A 21,197-nucleotide genomic window follows, 5' to 3' on the forward strand; every position below is an offset into this window, starting at 1 on the left:
GTTTGTTGTAGCAAATTAAATAGTTTTGCTAAGTCTCGTCGTTATGATTATTTCTGTCCGATATATTCTGGGCTAACGCAAGGAATGAGTAGGTACGCCGCAGAATCTGTGAAGTAAGAAACATGGAAACACTGACAAGAAAGAAGGGACAGAATGATAGGACATGTGTTAAGACATCAGGGAATAACTTTCAAGCTAATAGAGGGAGCTTTAGAGTGAAAAAAGTGTAGGGGAAGACAGAGACTCCAATACATCGAACAAATAATAGTGGATGTTGGACTGAAGTGCTGCTCTGAGCTGAAGAGTTTACCACAAGAGGAGTGGCGGGCGGCGTCTAACCAGTAAGGAAACTGATGACAAACTATTTTGGGAGGCTGAACCTTTATACAGGGTGGCGCAGGGGAACGGGAAATTTTGAACGTTACAATTGGCAGCACTGTAGCGCCGGCAGATGTTCAAAACTTCGCACAATTGACGAACGCATTGCCATTTACTAATCATGGAGAATTGGACTGGTGCGGAACGTGCAGTAGCTGTGAGAGCGTTTTACAAAAATGGTGATAGTGCGACTGCCGCGCAGAGAACATTTCGATAGCATTCCCAGATTGGACGTCATGGACGTGTCCCATCTGCGCATGCGATTACAACGTGGGTGCGTAATTTTGAAGAAACAGGATCTGCCTTGAAAAAGAAACCTCCATGTGGCATTCCAACGGCACGTACCCCAGAGAACATTGCAGCTGCTAAAGCTGCAATCGAGAGAAGTTCTCGCCGCTCCGTTCGACATCATGCATCTTCGCTAGGGATTAAGCGACGAAGCTTACAAAGAATACTGCACGAATTAGACTTCCATCCCTATAAGTTGCAGATTGTGCAACACTTACATGAACGAGGCCCAGCGTCACGTATGGAGTTTAGTAGCCAGATATTGGCTAAAATCAACGAGGACGCGAATTTCCTTGGTAACTTATGGATATCAGACGAAGCCCATTTCCACCTGAACGGATTCGTGAGTAAACAGAATTTTCGTTATTAGGCACAGGACAATCCTTGTGAGTTTCTCCAGCGACCACTACATAGCGCCAAGGTCACAATATGGTGTGCTGTATCATGTCATGGTGTTATCGGCCCTTATTTTTTTGAACGTGAGGATGGTAGTGCAGTGACAGTAACATCCGCTCGATATGTTGAAATGCTTCAAACATTCTTTACACCGAGACTGTACGAGCTTAATCTTAACGTCGAAAACATGTGGTTTCAGCAGGACGGAGCCACGTCACACACTGCTCGACAATCGATGGCAGCAGTTCGTCAGTTGTTTATAAGACGCATTATTTCACGTAACGGTGACATTGCATGGCCTGCGAGATCCCCTGATTTTAGTGTGTGCGACTTCTTCCTGTGGGGATATCTTAAAGGCAAGGTGTACCGTACACGTCCTGCAACAATCCATGAACTGAAGGAGAACATTGAAAACTAAATCACTGCCATTCCCCAAGATTTGCTACACCGCGCATTCCAGAGTTTTCATAACAGGCTGTTAAGAGTGTGAACGCCGAATGGGAGCACATCTTTCCGACGTCATCTTTAAAAAGTAAAGAGACACTTTTGGACATTTTGATTGTAAAGACATACTGAATAATGGCATACTGAATACATTCACTTTCGTTAATAAATTACTAGTTTTAAAAATTTATTCTTGGAAATGACGTTATTTCGAAATTTCCCGTTTCTCTGCGCCACCCTGTACAGCTCAAACATTTTGGCAATTCACTCAATTGAACACATAAATAGGCAAGGGGACACCACCTCCGACAGACATAATCCAGTGAAGCAATGGGTGGTCAAATGAACATTTGGTTCCACAGCCGCTTTATATTTTTAATGCGAACAGGAAGTAAATGCCTTTTTATCTTTGCAACGCGTATTACCAACTATTTGTTAGGAACTAAAGAAATAAAATTTTAACATATTAGGCCTACTCATATCCGTCGATAGGAAGATGCTGTACAAACTAGGTTCTTTTAACCAAAATGCAGACGTCCCTGAGGAATTCCACCTGTGTTGGCGAAAATGTTCGCCCTTATCAGTTTGCACTCCATAACACAATGCTACAACAATAGCAAAAAGTAACAAATGGAGGCGGCATTTTTCAACCTGGTCGTATTTACTTAGACCTCTTCATCCCAGAACTAGTTTTGACTTTTTACGCCATTATAAAATGTTTACATTTATAAGAATCACATTGCATAACTAAGTATACGCCTAACTATACCTAAATCGATCTCTCTAACTTTTAGCTCATCCCCAATCTCATCCTTTTAATATTTTTCCCAACTGAAGTGTACCGCCTTCCGGCCACAAGGGTTTATTATTTCTTTCCTTTCTCAGACGTTATGTCTGGTTAAAAATGGAAAGTGACGCGGACCTTGATCTAGCGTGACTTCCTTTTAACTGTACGGTATATGTTACATTGCATTTAGGAACTTTCGGGTAACTGAACATATATCAATAATTACAGATTTCTGCAGTTGTATATATACGTTTGGATGTAGCTGTATTGCGATGATGTACTGGTGGATTTTGTGTGATATGACCCCTGTAGTTGATAGTATAATGTCAACTTTATCCTGGTGCCACATGTCCTTGACTTCCTCAGCCAGTTGGATGTATTTTTCAATTTTTTCTCCTGTTTTCTTCTGTATATTTGTTGTATTGGGTATGGATATTTCGATTAGTTGTGTTAATTTCTTCTTTTTATTGGTGAGTATGGTGTCAGGTTTGTTATGTATTATTATTATTATTATTATTATTATTATTATTATTATTATTACGCGCCCAACTTCGGTGTCTTTTGAAATGTGCAGTATTACAATAATACAATTGCCGAAAAATAGGAAGGTGTACAGTAGCCAGTAGTTTCATAGTCTAATAATAAATACATGCAGCAATTATAAATCTATCCCATAGTGGCCATATGACTAAGGGATTATACGTCTTCAATTTCAGATGTATTCGGACACGGAAAAATGACGTCAAGCGAGCATAATCTCGCTTCCAAGACCGATAGACAAAAAAAGGGGGCGGGGCTCATCTGAGAGCAGTGTCAACGTAAAAACTCTCATACCACTGAACTGCTGCTCTGAGGCAGGTATGAGAGCTGTGTGAACAAAATGGTAGAGGCAAAACGATTCGTATACGCTATCGGGGAGGCCATCCGCAATTCCGCACCGGGCGGCGGCACACTGTATTACAGCGCCGCTGGCCAGAGCGCGCCTAGCCATAGCTGCTCAATTTCGTAGTTCTGGAAGGACGTGATCTGCGTACCCGCAAACGCAAGGAAGCGCCGAACGGGTCCCACGGCGCTGTGCGGAACAAAGGCAGGGCACGGACGAGCAGACGCGAGGCAATTTTTTTTTTTTCTGCAGCAGGCCTGGCAGCTTGCAGCGCAGGTGCCACCGAGATCCGGGTCTCTCTCTTCCCGTGCCCCGCCTGCGAGCAACAGGATACGGTACGATACGCTACGGCGCGCCACGCAGCCGGTCCCAGGTATTAATAGCTCCCAGCCGCGCGCCTCCGACACGAGGGTGCCTCAGCCAAATATGTGTCAACCCAGACCACGCGCCTAACGTAGCGGAACAATAAAATCCAGTCAGCAGGAGGTGTATCTGAATGTGGCACTTCACGGTTGGATAAAAACGACTTTCATGACAAATTTTGATGCATTGGCTTAGGCTTTAAGAGGATCTCGTTGGCAAAACTGCGGTATCTGTTTACCGCATATTCCTACAAAATTGATACCGCTAGATTAACCACAAATTTTTGTTTTTAAAAAAAAGGAATTTTCTGTGGTAACATTGTCTGTTTGGTTATCTCCAGCATTCATTCGCAAAACTATATTCACGTTAGAGAAAACACAGGAACAGATGTTAGTCCGCGTGCCTCGACAATCATGATTGCAGCACAGTTGCAGAATACAAATCTGTCTTCTTATCTGTCGCTGTTTGATTTTCGCACGAGTATATCGGTGCCTAATTATGTTTACAATGGAGTGATGTGTTCTGATACAAACTTACCCATGCATTCTGTGAAGGACCTGAAAATTGTGTAACAACGCCAATGAAGGAAAGAATCACATAATAAAGCACAAGACATAATAAAATCATACATTACAGAAAAGAATTACTAGCATTTCTGCATGTAATGATCTGCAGCCATGATAAATATTTTAAAAGAAATTTTCCATTTATAACTGCTAGCATTATTCAAATTATTTTGCTACGACCGTTTTCGACGTTTTCTCAGTACAGAGCAATACGGAAAAAGATTATTATTCCGCGTATCACTGGAGTTTAACAACATTACAGTTGCAAGCTGAAAATGATGAGTTTTAAATGTTGTATTCTCAAGCACACCTGTTGCCTAGTTACGAAAAATGTAATTTGATGGCTAAAACCAACAATGGGAGTTATTTTAAATAATCAGCATCCATAACCTTACATACAACTAACATGAATTAATTTATCTTTGCCATTATTTTAGCAGTTAAATCTATAGTTAAAATTATAAGCGAGCTACAAAAAGAACAATCAGTTCTGTAATACAGTACATTAGCTGTATATCCCAATAAAACATGCGCTCAAGAGAAAGACTCGTGAAATTTTCGAAAAGAATATCACACTGCGATTCAAGGGAGTAGTACACCAGAACATCCCTAATGCTCATAATAGTTATCCCAGTTAAGAAGGGAAGATCACTGGATTCGACAGTTACAACCTGTGTAAAATGACTGACAGACAGCTAAAATTGCCCCTTTATTGCCTACACGCCGTATCGGCAATGTATTTCAGAGCAAATTATTCTTCCCTCTTAGTTTCACTGACGGAGAGAAGTGTATAACTTCTTGCTCGTCACAAGGAGAACTTGACGGATGCCCTGCCCACATTTTAAAATTGACCTTCGGCTGCTACAGCACACAAATGTATGACGATGACTTGTGATGGGCGTGGTTGCACATTGTTAATATCCAGCATAGCAGTCGCGGTAATAACAAATCACGCGAATAACTTTCTTTAAAAATCATGGTTAACTGACTTCCTATTTTCCTGTAGAATTAATTTTGCGTGAAGTACCATTGGCAAATGTATTATGATTGTAATACTTCCACTAAATCGCTGCTTCAAACGTGAAAAACGTATGCACCCACTTCACTTTCATCTTTTGCCTAAAAATTCAGGGCGTCAGAAGAAAAGATCGTATTGAAGCACAGAAAATGCTGCACTCGCAATCAGCACAAAAATGATCAGCTGTTTCTTCGAAACTCAACTCACACTGGAATGGTTGGTCCAAATCTCCAGCATATCTCCCTTGTACGTCGTCTTGTTCTATGCCGGCGCCTTCGCAAGGGTGAAGAATGTCATCGGTGTGGCACCTGCAAGAGCGAGAAAGTATCGCGCACACTTCGCGAGTCGGGACGCTGTCGCACACCCGCTGCTTCTGTTGTTTATGTCCCTCGCACTCCGCAGTCAACGTGTGACTGACACGCTGACTCTCCCGAGGCCGCATCCGTGCGCACGCGCCCTGCCCCAGCGGCCAATCACAGCGCCGCAATCGCATCCGGGAGAGAGTGCTGCTACCTAGCGGCGACCCGCACAGTCTCGGGACGACAGAGCACAGCAAGCGGACAGCTGATTTCTATGACGCGACTTCCGGGTCTGAAGGTCCCTCGCAGCCGCGTATAGGGCGCAACGCGCACCGGCGTCGCCATATATAGAAATCTGTGCAGATTTAATTGCAAATTTATCTTTGAGGAAATATCACAGCTGGCAAATCTCTTGTTTTCACGGACCTTTTCAATAATACTACTACTGTTCCAGTTCAGGTTTTCAAATTGTCCCCTGGTTAATGTACGATACAACTACAAACCAGCGACTCTCGTTAAAAGATTCAAGTTTTGTAGCGGAAATTAGAGACACAGACTTTGTTTCTAGAAATTTACACAAACAGTATAAAGGTCGACGTCTTCTCTTCTGAAAACTGGTATTCCGATATTCTCGCAGGAGACACACACCTAACAAACGTTTTACGCCATAATTCTGTTTTTGAAACTATGTCGTTCTCGGAATAGTAATGATAAATAAAAACTGAATATTAAACAAATGCTATCTTTGGTACTGTGGGTAATAAATGGCTACCAAAAACAGTAGCTAAATGACGCTGGACAGAAAACATTGTAGTCTGTACTAACGGCCGAATCGTGATGCTGCGTACCAAAGTCGTTACATTTGTGATAGAACAGCAGAGATATATATCACTTTCAGTCGCTACTTTTTTGTCCCACACTGCCTGTTTGACTCTGGGAAGGTCATTCAAAATTAAAGCGTCGCTATCAAATATGAACATCAGTCACAAGGAGCAAACAAAAATATATTGGGATATAAATACCTGCAGTGTTTCTGTATAAACAGCATGGCACGGTGAGCTGCTTTAAAAATTTGAGAAGTAGCAAACTACGTCTCTATAACCTTCAAGGACGGACTCCAGCGTCAGGAGAGGAAACATAAGACGAAGAAATATGCTTTGGACCACAGCCTAATGTCCATAAAACAAAATGGCTCTGCGCACTATAGGACTTAACTGCTGAGGTCATCAGTCCCCTAGAACTTAGAACTACTTAAACCTAACTAACCTAAGGACATCACACACTCCCATACCCGAGGCAGGATTCGAACCTGCGACCGTAGCGGTCGCGCGTTTCCAGACTCCATAAAACAAAAATCACCGAAGTCAGTAGTTCGTTGTCCTACACCCACCTTCTTCAAAATCATAAATGATTAAAAAAAGCTCTAAATGGTACTCATAGAAAAATGTAAGGTATAAAGAGGAATGATGGCATTTATTCTACTCCATGATGTTGAACACATGAACTGCGAGTCTTGTCTGAACGAAATATTCTAGTCAAAGCCTCTTGCAAGATTCGCCCAAAGAAAGCGAGGTGTACACACCTTTGCCTCTTGTTTGTTTACCAATTTTTTTTCGTAGTAACGCCTTGCCCACAGGGAAACCAATGTAATCGGAGTGACGTAGCGTAATGAAAAACTTCGTGCGAACTGTCACACAGCTATACGAAGAATTAAAAGGTATAATACTGTAGCGCATCTAAGTAACAGCTGACATGTCGCTAAAGACATGAACTATGTAAGAAATGTAATTCTAGCCATCTGAAAATGGAAAAGTGCTGACGGAAACTAATTACAGGGACAAAATGAAAGCTTTTGAGAGGCCTTTGTGGGCGCTTGCCATATTCATCAACAATCATTACAAGGCTTGTCAGGCTGTCTTGGTGGACGAACTGGACGATACGCCACGCTATATTTCACGATACATATCAAACTTTGCGAAATAAAACCCCCCACCAATTAACGAGTCGTAAGCAGATACCGCTTGATGCTCTAAGGTGAGTCCCTGTCTCCTCTAAGTTATCTAAAAAAATATTTTCCTTCGTAATATTGCCCCTCGGGCATGGGTATGTGTGTTTGTCCTTAGGATAATTTAGATTAAGTAGTGTGTAAGCTTAGGGACTGATGACCTTAGCAGTTAAGTCGCATAAGATTTCACACGTAATATTGCATTTTATTAGCAATGTTCTTCACAACATCAGCAAAAGCACAACAAGAGTAATGGATCGCAGCTAAATTAAATCAGGCGATGGTGAGGGAATTAGTCTAGGAAATGGGACCCTAAAAGAAGTAGGTTTCGTGATAACCGCCCAAAAATGAAAGCCAGTGGGCGAAGTAGGATACAAAATGCAGACGGGAATCTGCAAGAGAAGAATTACTGAAAAAGAGAAATTTGTTAACATCAAACGTAAATTTAAATGTTAGGAAGGCTCTTTTGAAGGTATTTGTCTGCGCTGAAACATGGACGACGAACAGTTCTCACAAGTAGAGAATAGATGCTTTTGAAATGTGGTACTGTGGAAGAATGAAGAAGATTAGATGGGTACGTAAATTAACTAATGAGGTTGCACTGAATCGAATTTGGGGTAAAAATTATGGCACGACCTGATTAACAGAAGTAATCGGTTGATAGACACATTCTGCGGCAACAAGGAACCGTTAGTTTCATTATGGAGGGAAGTGTAGGAGGTAAACATAGTAAAGGGGAACCAACACTTGACTGTCGTAAGCAGGCCTAGTGCAGTAGCTACGCAGAGATGTAAGGCTTGCACACGATAGCCTAGCGCGCCAGCTGTAGCAAACCAAATCTTCGGACTGAAGACTACAGCAACAACAATACTCTTTTCATTACCGCTTTTATATGTCACCCAGTATTTCTAGTCGAAGAGCAAACGGCACTATGTCAAATGTTTCCACTGAACAGCTAAAACACAACTTTAGCTATTTCTCGTAACGAGATTCTGACTTACGTCCATATGTAACGAATCGATGGGACACTTTCCAGCCCGCAGTCCGCTTCAGACAGGACACGACTGATGCTGGAACGTCATTTCTCGCACATTAGTCTAACGATGTTTTTCCTGTGCGCCATCATTGCATACCGGCGTTCTGACCTAGAGTTGTTCTCAAAATTATGTTCGTACATGCAAATATACCGCTCTGAGGGCATTGAATCATCCACGAAGAAGCCATTCACACATCGGTGGGAATTCGTCAATACACGACGGCACATACAGTAATGCGGCTCACATTACGCAAGGATTTGCGTCAGCGTAAATGCTGTAGAAGTGCATCGCTTAGCTGACTACGCTACATTATCAGTGGCGTGACTCGGTTTGAACTGGGATCTTCGAAAATGTGCTTACTGCGTATCACATGCAAAGAAACTGAATCCATTCAAAGCTAAACTTCTGGACCTGACAGAATAAATACGCCATTTTACATGGGGAGGTCAAATAAGAACGAGAGAGATGGGAAAAAAATTGTTCATTACTTGAAAAGTAATCACCACAACCGTTAATATATCCATCCTACTGTCCGAGAAGACGGTCAATGCCTTCACGCAAAAATGTTTGCGGTTGTCTGTGGCACCATCATTGTACCCAAGCGTTCACTTATTCGTCCGAAGTAAATCGACGGCCACAAACGTAGTTTTTCAGGGCTCCAAAAATTTGAAAGTCGCCTAAGGAGAAATCGAGACACTGCGGAGAATGTGTAGGGACTTCCAGCGAAACTTCAGCCGCGTACTCAAAACAACATTGGCAACACGAGGGCGGGAATTATCCTGCAACCGGATGATGCCGTCCATTAACATTCCTAGACGTTTGGACTAGATGGCGCGCTTCAGTGTTTGGAAAGTGTCCACGTATCGCTGTGCGTTAATTTTGTCGCCGCATTCCATGAAGTCCATGAAGTCCATGAACAGTGGGCCCTTGTAGTGAAAGAAAAAGGTCATCATGACTTTTCCGGAGCTGGTGTGCACGGATTTCGATTTTTTCGGTGGGGGGGGGTGAATCCATGTGCTTCCACTGTTGGTTATGACACTTTTTCTCCGGCTTAAAATGATGACACCATGTTTCATTTCCCTCGAGAACTCAGGACAGGAAACGGTATTATTCATCGTGATACCGTTCCAGGTGCTGCGGTGATGTCGACATTCTGTTCCATTTCTACTCCTCCGCCAGGCTGTGAGGAAGCCAATTTTACCGAACTTCCGATGTCCTGTCGTGATGTCCTGCGCAGCAGCGTGACCGATGCCCAACAGGAGCCATATGTCCTGGCCAACTGCTGTGTTTCAATGACACCGACCTTCTCGAAGTCGTTTATTCCACGCAAGCACACGCGCACGTGACATACTGAGCTCGCCACACACAGCAGACATACGGGCGTCAATTTTGCTTTTCTCCCCCAATCAAACCAGCACTAAACCTCGCTGCTTCTCTTTCTCGGGCTCCATAGTGAAGTCGGACGAACACACGACTCGCTAACCTCACGTCGAGCACGTTTAATAAATGGCACAACTGTGAAAGTTAGCGCTAAGTTCTCTTCATTCCCAACAGAGGGCAGTTCTGTACAAAGACTTACCTGCGTTACCAACGTCCGCGGCGTGTTCGTTATATAGCCTGACTCATTTTCATTTGACTGCCCCTTACACTACTTATCGTTTCACTCATTCTGACAAGATTTTATTATAATGCTAACGGTTCAAATAACAAATTATCACTACGTTAACAATGTTCTCCAAGAATCCGAAGAAGTGTTCTGCAGATGTTTACTACAATCGCGTTCTGCAGTTGTTAAACAGAGCGAAAGATGTAGTTTTAGATCCTGTAGGGCCTTACGGTCCGTTTTGGGGCAAACTCGGTGTCCGATATCATCACAGAGACGATGTGAAGCGAGCTTCGTGGCCACACGGCGTTTCTCAGCCCTGTATTCGACCATCTTCTCTTTTCAGGTGGTTTGCAAATTACGGATGATGGATACATTGATGTACGAACACACTTATCACTGTTGTACCAGGTCAATCATAACACGTCATTTTGTCGCGTACTACGCTACAGTCACATTAAATTTTGTAAATTTAGTTTTCTACTACAATGATAGGATCGAACCTATAGTATCCAGGATAGTCTTTCAGTAACTGATACTGCTGTCCCAATTTCTCAACGATTATTTTGGTGGCCTCAACATGCCTTTTAAATAACCCGTCGTGCCAAGATTTTACACCTAAGTGTAACCTCGTTTAGGTCGCCACTCTTCCTGCAACTATCGGGACACACTTTTTGCACACACTTGTTCTTTCTGGACATAGTTCCTCGTCACAGTCACCTGATCTTGTACCGCTGTCAGAAATCCTTCAAGCAAATCTGTGTGCGTCAGCCAACTGTTCGATGTCACCAAATCGACATCATCCTGGGTGATGTCGTTCGCATGTTTCCTGTGCAGTTCGTTTCTAAGCCAGGTCATTATGTCGGTGTCAGCTATTTCTGTCTTAGACCTTGGGACTGTTCAGGATGTTTCTGCCACACTGAGTGGTGTGTCAGAAACGTCTGCAGCTGCTAATGCTTTATGGATTGAGGATGTTTTGAAAACACTGCTTCAGATTCCAAAGTTGCTTTCCGTGCAGCTGCTCACAGTCTTTATTCGCCTGGTCCGTTCACAGTTAAGGGACTGGCAGAGGGTTCATTTAAAACCCTTCAAGCTTTTTTCTACCATTCTATCTCGAAAAGCACGCGGGAGAAAAGAAAATTTAAATATTTCGGTGAAAACTCTGATTTTTCTTATTTTATGACCATGGATCGTTTCCCCCTATGTAGGTGGGCGTCAACAATTTTTTTTTTTTTGCATTCGGAGGAGAACTTTGTAGAAAACATATCACCGCAACGAGAAACGTCTTTGTTTTAATCACTGCCACACCAACTCGAGTTATAATATCCATGACATTCTCTTCCTTATTTAGTGATAATACAAAACGAGCTGCCCTTCTTTGAACTCTTTTTGTCCTCTTCTGTCTTATTTCGAGCAGATTCCTCGCCGCGCAGGAATACACCTGAAGAGGACGGACAAGCCCAGCGTAGGCACACTCTGTAGGAAACCTGTTGCATATTCTACGTGGCCTTCCAATCACTTTCACCACAACATTATATATAAGTTATTCGCAATTGTAATTCTCGGGTAATTAGTTAAACTAACAGTCTTTAGATGTGTGTGATTTATCGTGTTACCTAAATTTCGAGGACTTTTCAGTACTCATCTATATGACTTCAAACTTTTCATTATTTAATCAGTTGCCACTTTTCAATCCATAAAGATAATTGTCTAAATAATTTTGTAACAGATTTTGATCGTCCGATGACTTTACGATACAGCAAATGACAGCATCATTTGCAAACACTCTGAGACGGCTACTCAAATTGTCTGCCAAATCATTAATATAGATTAGGAACAGCAAAGGGCCTACAAAACTTCCTTGGGGTACGCCAGATATCGCTTCTGTTTTACTTGACGATTTTACGTCAGTTACTAAGTACTGTGACCTTTCTGACAGGAAATCACAAATCCATTCGCACAACTGAGACGATACTCCAGAGGCACGCAATTTATTTAGAAGTCACCTGCGACAAACGGTATCAGTAGCCTTCGGGAAATCTAGAAATATGTAATTGAAATCCTCTGTCGATAGCACTCATTACACTGTGTGAATAAAAAGCTAGTTGTGTTTCACAAGACCGATACATTCCGAATCCCTGATGACTATTCGTCAGTAGTTCGCTTTTTTCAAGGTAAGTCATAATGTTCAAAACAGTATATGTTCCAAAATTCTTCTGCAAATTGACGTTAGTGATACAGAACTGTAATTCAGTAGACGACTCCTACTTCCTTTCTTCAGTACTGGTGTGACTTGTGCAACTTTGCGGTCTTTAGGCACGGATCTTTCCGTGAGCGAGCGGCTGTATGCAACTGCTAAGAACGGAGCTACTGTATGAGCATACTTTGCAAGAAACCGGACTGGTATGTAATCTGGACCAGAGGCCTTGCCTCTGTTAAGTGATTTAAGCTCCTTTGCTACACCGATGGTACCTACTTTTAAGTTACTCATGTTGGTAGCTGTTTTCGATTCGAATTCTGGAATACTTGTTTTCTTTGGTGATGGAATTTCGGAAACCGTATTTAGTAACTCCACTTTCGTCACTGTAATTGCTATGCGTAGTTAAGGTACTGATTATCTCTTACCGTTTGTGTACTTTACACACGACCAGAATCTCTTGGATTTACTGCCAGATTTCGAGAGAGAATTTCGTTATTAACCTATTAAAAGCATCTCGCATTGAAATCCGCGCTAAATTTCGAGCTTCAGTAAAGCTCCCTCTACAGCTTTTGTTCCCCACACTTCTTTGAATTACAAAGGTGACGATTCTTTGCTGCTTCAGAATGAGTCCTATCAACGGCTCCCATCTTCTAGTCAAGTTCTTCCATAAATGTCTTTTCCCCCTAATTCTAGTCAACATCTCCTCATTAGTTATCCAATCTACTTATCTTTTCTCGAGCATTCTCCTACTACAGCACCATATTTCAAGAGCTTTCTCGGGCGTGGTGTTGATCGTCTACGTTTCAAAAGACTATGTTCCATAGAAACATCTACAGAAAAGACATCCAAACACTTAAATTTATACACAATGTCAACGAATTGCTCTTTTCCAGAAATCGCTTTCTTGCCATTGCATATAACGCCCGTCCTACTTTGGCCACCGTCACTTCTTTTGCTGCCCACATAATGAAACTCATCACTACTTTTGGTCTCTCATTTCCTAATTTAATTCTCTGCCCATCAACTGATTTAATTTGACTATATTCGTTATTATAAACTGTCACAATATCCGAAATGCGGTGACACTGCCATTTCTACGAGAAGAGTGGCAGGTAGTATGAAAATATGTAAGAACACCCGACTAACCACCTCTTAAGAACAATTTATGGGCTGAACTATCGTCATCCATCTTACCAAATTTCTAAGCAGCTGAATCATAATACCAAATAGTTTCCGTTGATGTGTCTGGCGACTCCCGCTCTCATGCCTAATACTGTATCACTGTCTGCATAAGGCGGGAAATTAAATTAATGTGCTACCAAGATCGAGATTTTCAGCTACGCAATCCTCGTGATCTGTCAAAGATTATGGAACAAGGGCTGATTTGCATTAGAACGTTTTAGCGAGACTACTTTCAGTCTAAACGCTACTGAGGACTTTTAACTGGACCGATAGTCCTCCGAACAGCTTAATTTCGCTGCGCTACCTCGATCAGAAATTCACTTTCAGCAACAGCTCGACACTAAAGTCGATCCACGGGTCAGAAATAAAATCCGTAGTGTGTTCCTGCTGTCTTGTCAAATTCGTTTATGAGTATCGTTAAAAAAAATGCAATTCAGTCGGGAACTTGAGAACCCACAGCGCTGTGACACGCTGGATTACTGTTGTTGATTATGATCCGCAATCCGACTTCTATTGTTGCAACAAATTACAAGCCTTTCAAAATACTTTACGTAGGCCTGTTAACAATTTTACTCCTTAGCCGAAAATCTGAGCCTAAATAATTTGGTCACAACACAGAGTCACTGTAAAGTTGAGAGTTCCTCAAGTCCAAGAAAAAAATAGGATGCAAGATACAGGAAATGTCAAGGAGGGATGGGTATATAAAATAATGAATGGTGTTGAAGCATAACATCGTTTGTTAACTTTCTGAGAACGCAGTAACAGTAAAGCTAGGACACACTGTTTCCTTCATAATGTTCTAATATCCCGCACTGAGACATAGAATTAAATCAGATGTGCAAGACTGGATTGAGTTAATCCGCCATGGCGCTCGTCTGGACTGGTTTAAGGAAATCCCGGAATAAGCCAAGAAGGCTGAACTGAGATTTAAGGCTGAAGAAGACACTGGAATCGCAGACTGGCGAGGATGGAGCAGGAAATTTGTTGCGGCCATGGCGACATTTTGTTGAAGTCGTTTAGCGCAACCGCGGTCTGCACCTCGCTCCTCCCTGCTAACAAGGGGAGGCCGCGACGTTCGGCTCGCGGATTTACTTTAACCTTCGTGCACTTTTAGTAGTCCAGTAGGAAAACATAATGTGTATATAGCAAGGCGTATTTCTTAGGCGATTTCAAGAAAATCGCAAGAGAAGTTTTACGCGTCAATGAGGGACCGGTGCGTTGCGACGGCGGGGGCGGTCATGAGGTTAATGCTCAAGCTCCATAATCGGTGGATGGCTGGATCAAGTCCAGTTCGTTTTTTTTAAATTTATATCCTTTTCAACACTTATTTTATTTCGTACTTATTGCATTCATAAGGTAATACGATGAAAAGACAAGTGTCTTTGTTATTTTATTCCCAATGTTATTTGGCTGTTTACTAATTTTTATTACTACAATAAACATTGTGCAACTTTTATTTCTATAGGTGAGCTAAAAGCTCCATCAGGCGCTTCATACTTGTTCGTATCTGACTGACAACAAACGAGAAATATCTTATCGTAAAGATGCTATTAGAATACACACAATAGTTATAATATTTGTTGTGATAATAAAAAGTTAACAAGGGGTCAAATAAGATTGTGAATTCCTTAAAAGTTCATGCAAATACATACGTCTTACCTTTAGCTTTCAAACGCAGTATTTGTGAAATAATATGACTAGTGTTGAAAAAATATAAATTTAAAGAAACACATTAGCGTTACTCTATTCGCCGGCATCTCGTCCTCAGGGTTGCACCGCACAGGTACATCACCGACGCGTAAAACTTCTCTTGCGATTTTCGCGAAATCGTTTAAGCAGTACGCCTTACTACTAGCACATTATCACGTCTTAATGGAGTAAAAAAAGAGTACAAAGTTCGGAGTAAATCCGTGATTCAAACGTCGTAGCCTCTCCTTGCAGAGTCAAACGATTTAGCAAATGCAAACACCTACTTCCAGTAATTACTTCGGGGGTTATATTCTCGTGCACGCTACCGCTACAGCGCAATGGTGAACTCTCAAAGCACTGCCGATTTTTAATGATTTTCGTTCGCCTGCCTGAAGCTGCAGGAAAGTAGTGGACCCACTACAGCGTTGCGACCAGGAAGATGCCTGGAAGTGTTCAGCAACAGCCTGACACGCGCGCTGGTTGACTTGTTGGCGGATTCCACTGCAACCGGCATCCACACAGCGTCGTAGGAAAGCGTCCGCTCATTAACAACATACTGGCTCGCATCTAAACGACGGGCGGCTATCCAGCGCGATACGAACACATGCTTTGTTCCACCCAGTCTCCAAAACAAACGCTGTATTTCGTGTACCGGTAATATAATAGTACGCTGAATTAATCTGAAAGCTACTCGAAGAACCGACAGCAACGTGTTGTCTGTGCGGAATGAAAACTCGTCCTCGAAACATTCTCTTGAGAGTGTCAAATGTTCAAATGTGTGCCAATTCCTAAGGGAGCAAACTGCTGAGGTCATCGGTCCCTATACTTACATACTACTTGAACTAACTTATGCTAAGAACAACACACACACACACACACACACACACACACACACACACACACACACACACGAGGGAGAACTCGAACCTCCGGCGGGAGGGCCCGCGCAGTCCTTGACATGATGCCTCAAACCGCACGGCCACACAGCGCGGCTTATGGGAGAACAGAAATTGCATATATTCCGTTGCACACATATGTAAACTCAAAACTGCCAGGATAATAATATTAGCAAAATTAGGAATGACGTCTCAACCACAGGAAAAAAGGTGTGATTTAAGAAAAGCGAGGAAACCCTAGACCTATATGCAGGGCAGTGATTTTTATCCTACATCGCGTGAGTATGATTTAGTGACCCCAGTACGCGTCAACTTACACTGATGAGCCAGAACATAACCACCTACTTAATAACTTGTTTGTCCGTCTCTGGAACGAAATACATCACTGATTCTGGTGAGACGCCCGATAGATAGGTTCTATAGGACTTAGTAAGGTTAATCTGGTCGCCGAGACGTCAACGTGAGTTTCTGGCTCCGAAACACGGCCAATTATGTTGCTGAAAGGCGACATTGCCATCGGGGAAGACATCAAGCATGAAGGGATGCAGGTGGTTCGCAGCTGTCGATTACTAATTTAGGTCCCGTGCGAGTGCAGGAGAATGTCTCCCACAGCATAATACTGCTCCCACCAGCCTGCGTCCGTGGCACGTTGCACGTTTCGAGTCGCCGTTCACCTCGACGACGATGTTTGTGTGGACGACCATCGACCTAGTGTAGCAAAAATGTGATTCATCCCAAGAGCCGACACGTTTCCATTGATAAACGGTCGAATCCCGATAGTCCCGTGCCCACTGCAATCGTAATTGACAACGTCGTTGGGTCAACATGCGAGCACGTAGGGTTGGTCGGCTGCTGACCTCCATGTTCAACAATGTACGATGAACGTTGTACTCCAAAACACTTGCGCGTGCACCAGCACTGTGCTCTTTCGGCAGATACGCCACAGATCACCATCCATCCTACTTTACGGAACAGACAAGCCTCCGAACCCCATCTTCTGTGAAGAGTTGTGGGCGTCCAACCAACCATTTAGCACCTAGTGGTAGTTTCACTTCCTGCCTCTAACCGTAGATTTTCACGACAGTGTCAAGTGCACATTCGACCAGCTTCGCCGTTTTCGAGACACTCGTTCACAGGCTCTGCGTGATAATAATCCGCCATTTATCAAAGTCGCTTATCTCAATGGATTTCGCCATTTGCAGCCCATATCTTCTCTGGGGTGATCCCCCGTCCGTGTCTGCTACGCTTACATACTTTTGTTACCGAGTCACGTGCCCGCAACACCACCAGGAGGTATCCAAAGTCGCGGTGCACGGAGTTCACAATTTTTTTGGCTCATCAGTTTACATTCCGACAGTCATTCAAATTATGATCATTCATCTTTCATCACCCAAATGTCAATAGGATGTGCATTACAGTAACTGAAAACTACCTGCCAAAGACTTCGCATTTTCAACGCTCACTGGGTATCGGCGTAAATTTGATTTTTAATCACAAAATTAAATAAGAAACTTCCACCTCTACCGCATCAACGAATCCTTCACATCTAGGAATTTTAACATGTACAATTAAAATACTCGAAGATGCGGTGTTAATCCTCCGAAATCCATAGCGCTATTGACAGTAGACATCGTGGCATGGGGAAGAATTTTAATTATAGCACACTGGATACAGCTGAAGGAAGATACAATTATATAACTACCTGTAATAGGCTCTCCAATTATGTAATAAATTAACAAAATCCGCAACTTCCTGAATTGTAAAATATGTATGTAACGCAAAGAAATAAATCCTAGCGTATAGAACAGGAACACAGAAATAAACTGAGAGTAACGCATCATGAACGAAACAAATAAATTCTTCACCTTGAACCAATTACATCAATACAGTGAAATCAGTAATACTGAGATCGGAAGCGAAGTCTAGGAGGTACGATGACCTGCTAAACGAAGTAGAAACGGTTGTTTTGACAACTTGTGGCTACTCTAAACTCATTAGGGATGGGGATTTCTGTTCTATTTGACACCGACTGGAGAGAGCCCACAACATCCGCTTGAAATGAGTTACTGAACCTTCGGGCATATCCTTGTTGCGACATTTCGTTTGACAGTAAAAATTAGGGTTTCACAAACTCTAAAATCCTATTGTTTCTTGAGATAGCTGGCAAATAATGCAGGCTGTAATAAAATATAATTTTTAACCAAGAAAACTATGAATGTAGAGCTCATGGCAACCCCTAGCAGTAAGTGATCACCACCGAAGACAGTGGAGCATAAGAGAGGGGCATAAAAGCTACTCCATAACGCAGTAAAACCAAAGAAACTCTACATTTGATTCGTTTACCTCGGGTGAAACAACATACAAAATATGTTTAAGCTGGCCACATTTGCTCTGTGTTTTGAAAAATTCGTATCGACGCCTGCTGCCTCACCATGTCCACCTATGTTTGTCACTGGAGCACATTCCGAAAATAAATGTCACAGATGTACTTATTACAACAGAACGAAAACAATGGAACTGTGTTACAACCATATATGAAGTCACACGAGAACAATCTCACTGTACAATAACGTCCACGCACACGGATGTCAGATGAGGAAATATATGCTTCATAATTTCCGACGTGAATGTACCAGTCGCGCGTCGACCGATGGAGACACATCTGGTACAAAATGATCCGTATGATTATCAACAACGTGCAGCAAACTGAGCTAGAGAAGTGCAGCTTCTCTGTAATGGTTTGGAATCCCCAGTCGGCAGGGTTCACCTGCAAGAAGTTTGTCCCTACTCTCCTGTATCATAGAAAGTTATGGCTCCTCTGTGTGCAGCAGCGTGTACAGTGATTTTGCGAGACTTATTTTGCTATGGAAAACAGTCTTTCATCTTGTCGTCCACGTACGATCAGACTGCAAGCAAGCACATGTTCACTGTGTACCGAATATCGGGTGAATATTAGCTTAGCATTTTTCAACCACTATTCTCCGTTTAATGAATACTAATTCTCTATGTCCTTTCCGTCAGTTTATGTAATTATCCGAGTTTTAAAGGTCGTTGATTTTTACTTCATTTTTGTTTTAATTCTTTTCCAAGTAGCGATCAGTCACGATGGACTCTTTCCCCTGAGCCGTTGCGCCGATGAACGCAGTTAGTCATAGCATACGGATGTCGTCGTCTCTCAATGCACCTAACCGTCAATGGGTATTCACTCCCCCATTACTTCAGGTTATCTCTATTGTATAAATTATGTTCTGTGTGTGTAGACTAGGGGTCATGTGGCAATGTTGTGTTGTACATTAAAAGTGCTTATCAGATCCACGAGAGAACCACCGTGTGCGAAGCCCCCGACATTCAGTGTGTTTCACTGCAGTAACAGTTTATTTTCTATTACTGTTGGTTTATGTTAACAATAAAGGCTAACAGTCTAAGAAATTCACATTATAGACAGTTTAGTCGATTTATGTCACAAATAAGGAAATGTAATTCTGCCTTGAACAAACGTAATTTTTCTTCTTTTAGTACCCATGTGTGTTTCGGAGAAGTTTCTCCACCTAAAGTGGGTTTTAATTTATTCACTTTACAACTGAGCCTTGAGAGTGTAACATGCAACAGGAGATGCTCAAGGGAGAGATTTATGTTTGACAGTGCTTGTTTGCTGCTGGGGTTCTACTTTTGACGGTGTCTAATGACACAGAAACTTTAAGAGAATAAACTAAAGCTCTCGAAGAAGAAGATAGTTCTCCGAAACATCCATGGATACCAATAGAAGAAAAACTGTGTTTACTCAAGGCAGAACCACATTTCCTTATTACATGTTAGGAAGCAACCGCGGACAAAGAAAAAAAATATATGCAATAGCCATTACCAACTTTAGGCCCTGTCGCTTTTTAATATTTAAATTACCTAACGGGAAAATTAACTGAATTTACTTATTTGGTCTGGATTAGTAACGTTGGAGCGCTGCTGGTGTACATATAATTGCTTATTACCTGCTGCATTCATGCTAGCGTTTTCCGTTGCGCGATCCTTATCAAAACTTTCGAGCCGGATTCTGTTATGCTATTTCCTTTCAGAAGGCACCAGGCCACCTTTCAATCTTCTTTTAGAATAAATAAGCAGCCACCTTTCGTCTTTTCTTTCCATTCGTGAACGAAACGCGAGGATTATCATTGCTCTGACACTTTTTTGCGAGTTGTATCATAGTAATTTTTGTCAGACTCTAAGATATCGGTATGAAGGGAAGTCACGAGTAGATACGGCTTTACAGACTGGTTGAATTCTCAAAGTACGTTGACATTTTGTAGAACTTTTGTTCCATCTTCTCGCACGGCAAAATAGCTCAAAATCATTCGACCTACCCTCCTTTGTACACTATCTCATCAATAGTATCCGGACACATGTTAGTGGATATTAATATGGGGTGTGTCCATCCTACGTCTTTATGATGGCTTGATCTCTGCTGGGGACACTTCCAGTGAGGTGGTGGGGTAGCTGCGCATTCTTCCAAAAGAGCCGAAAACCGAGAAGATAGTGATGTTGGTCGTTGGCGTCTGGAGCGAAGTAAACGTTCTAACCCATCCAAAAGGTGATCTGTTCGGTTCGGGTTAGGTCAATGGGCAGATCAGTTCATTTCAGTAATGTCATTGTCCACAAACCACTTCCTTGCAGATGCTGATACAATCAGTCATCGTCTCCGAACTGTTCCTCTTCTGTACGCAGTAAAAAAATGCTGAAATGTGTTCATGTCCTTCCATGTCCAACGTTTTCTTAAGCGCAAAAAGGGGACCACGCCCTCACAACGAGAAACACATCCTGCGGCGGCGCGGTTCCTTTTGTCCATTACCTGCACCTATCTGTGAACGCATTGCAGCAGAAACCCACCGTACTGCAACTCGCACCAGGCTGCATACAACGTAACTATTCCAAGAATCGGAAAAGATCTTAATTTCGAATGAAAGGTGGAAACACTAGCAAAACTTAGGTATATTCTGAACCTTGATAATGTTCACGTTCAGTGCCAAGCCCGTGCTAATCTTAACACAGTCATGCACAAACCCTTTCATCCACGTTAGCAAGTTTATTTCCTCAAATCTGGACAGCTACTAATCACGTATTATTCATAAATGAAAATTCTCGCCATACTATTAAGTTTATCAGCGTCTAATG

General features: G+C 42.4%; 1 protein-coding gene across 2 annotated transcripts in view; it reads right to left on the reverse strand.

The window, feature by feature from the left end:
- The window catches only part of LOC124776835 (probable ribonuclease ZC3H12D), a 570,216-nt gene that overhangs the window by 58,765 nt on the left and 490,254 nt on the right, over positions 1 to 21,197 (reverse strand). The window contains exon 1 of one of the 2 annotated variants that reach the window (XM_047252002.1): positions 5,331 to 5,527. The exons of the other annotated variant lie outside the window; for it this stretch is intronic. Within the exon in view, the coding sequence (XP_047107958.1) occupies positions 5,331 to 5,360 (30 nt within the window). The 5' untranslated portion in view covers positions 5,361 to 5,527. Of the gene's footprint in view, positions 1 to 5,330; positions 5,528 to 21,197 lie in introns of those variants that run through there. 2 annotated transcript variants of the gene reach the window in all.

This window comes from Schistocerca piceifrons, chromosome 2, assembly GCF_021461385.2.
Source record: "Schistocerca piceifrons isolate TAMUIC-IGC-003096 chromosome 2, iqSchPice1.1, whole genome shotgun sequence".
Lineage (NCBI taxonomy): Eukaryota > Metazoa > Arthropoda > Insecta > Orthoptera > Acrididae > Schistocerca > Schistocerca piceifrons.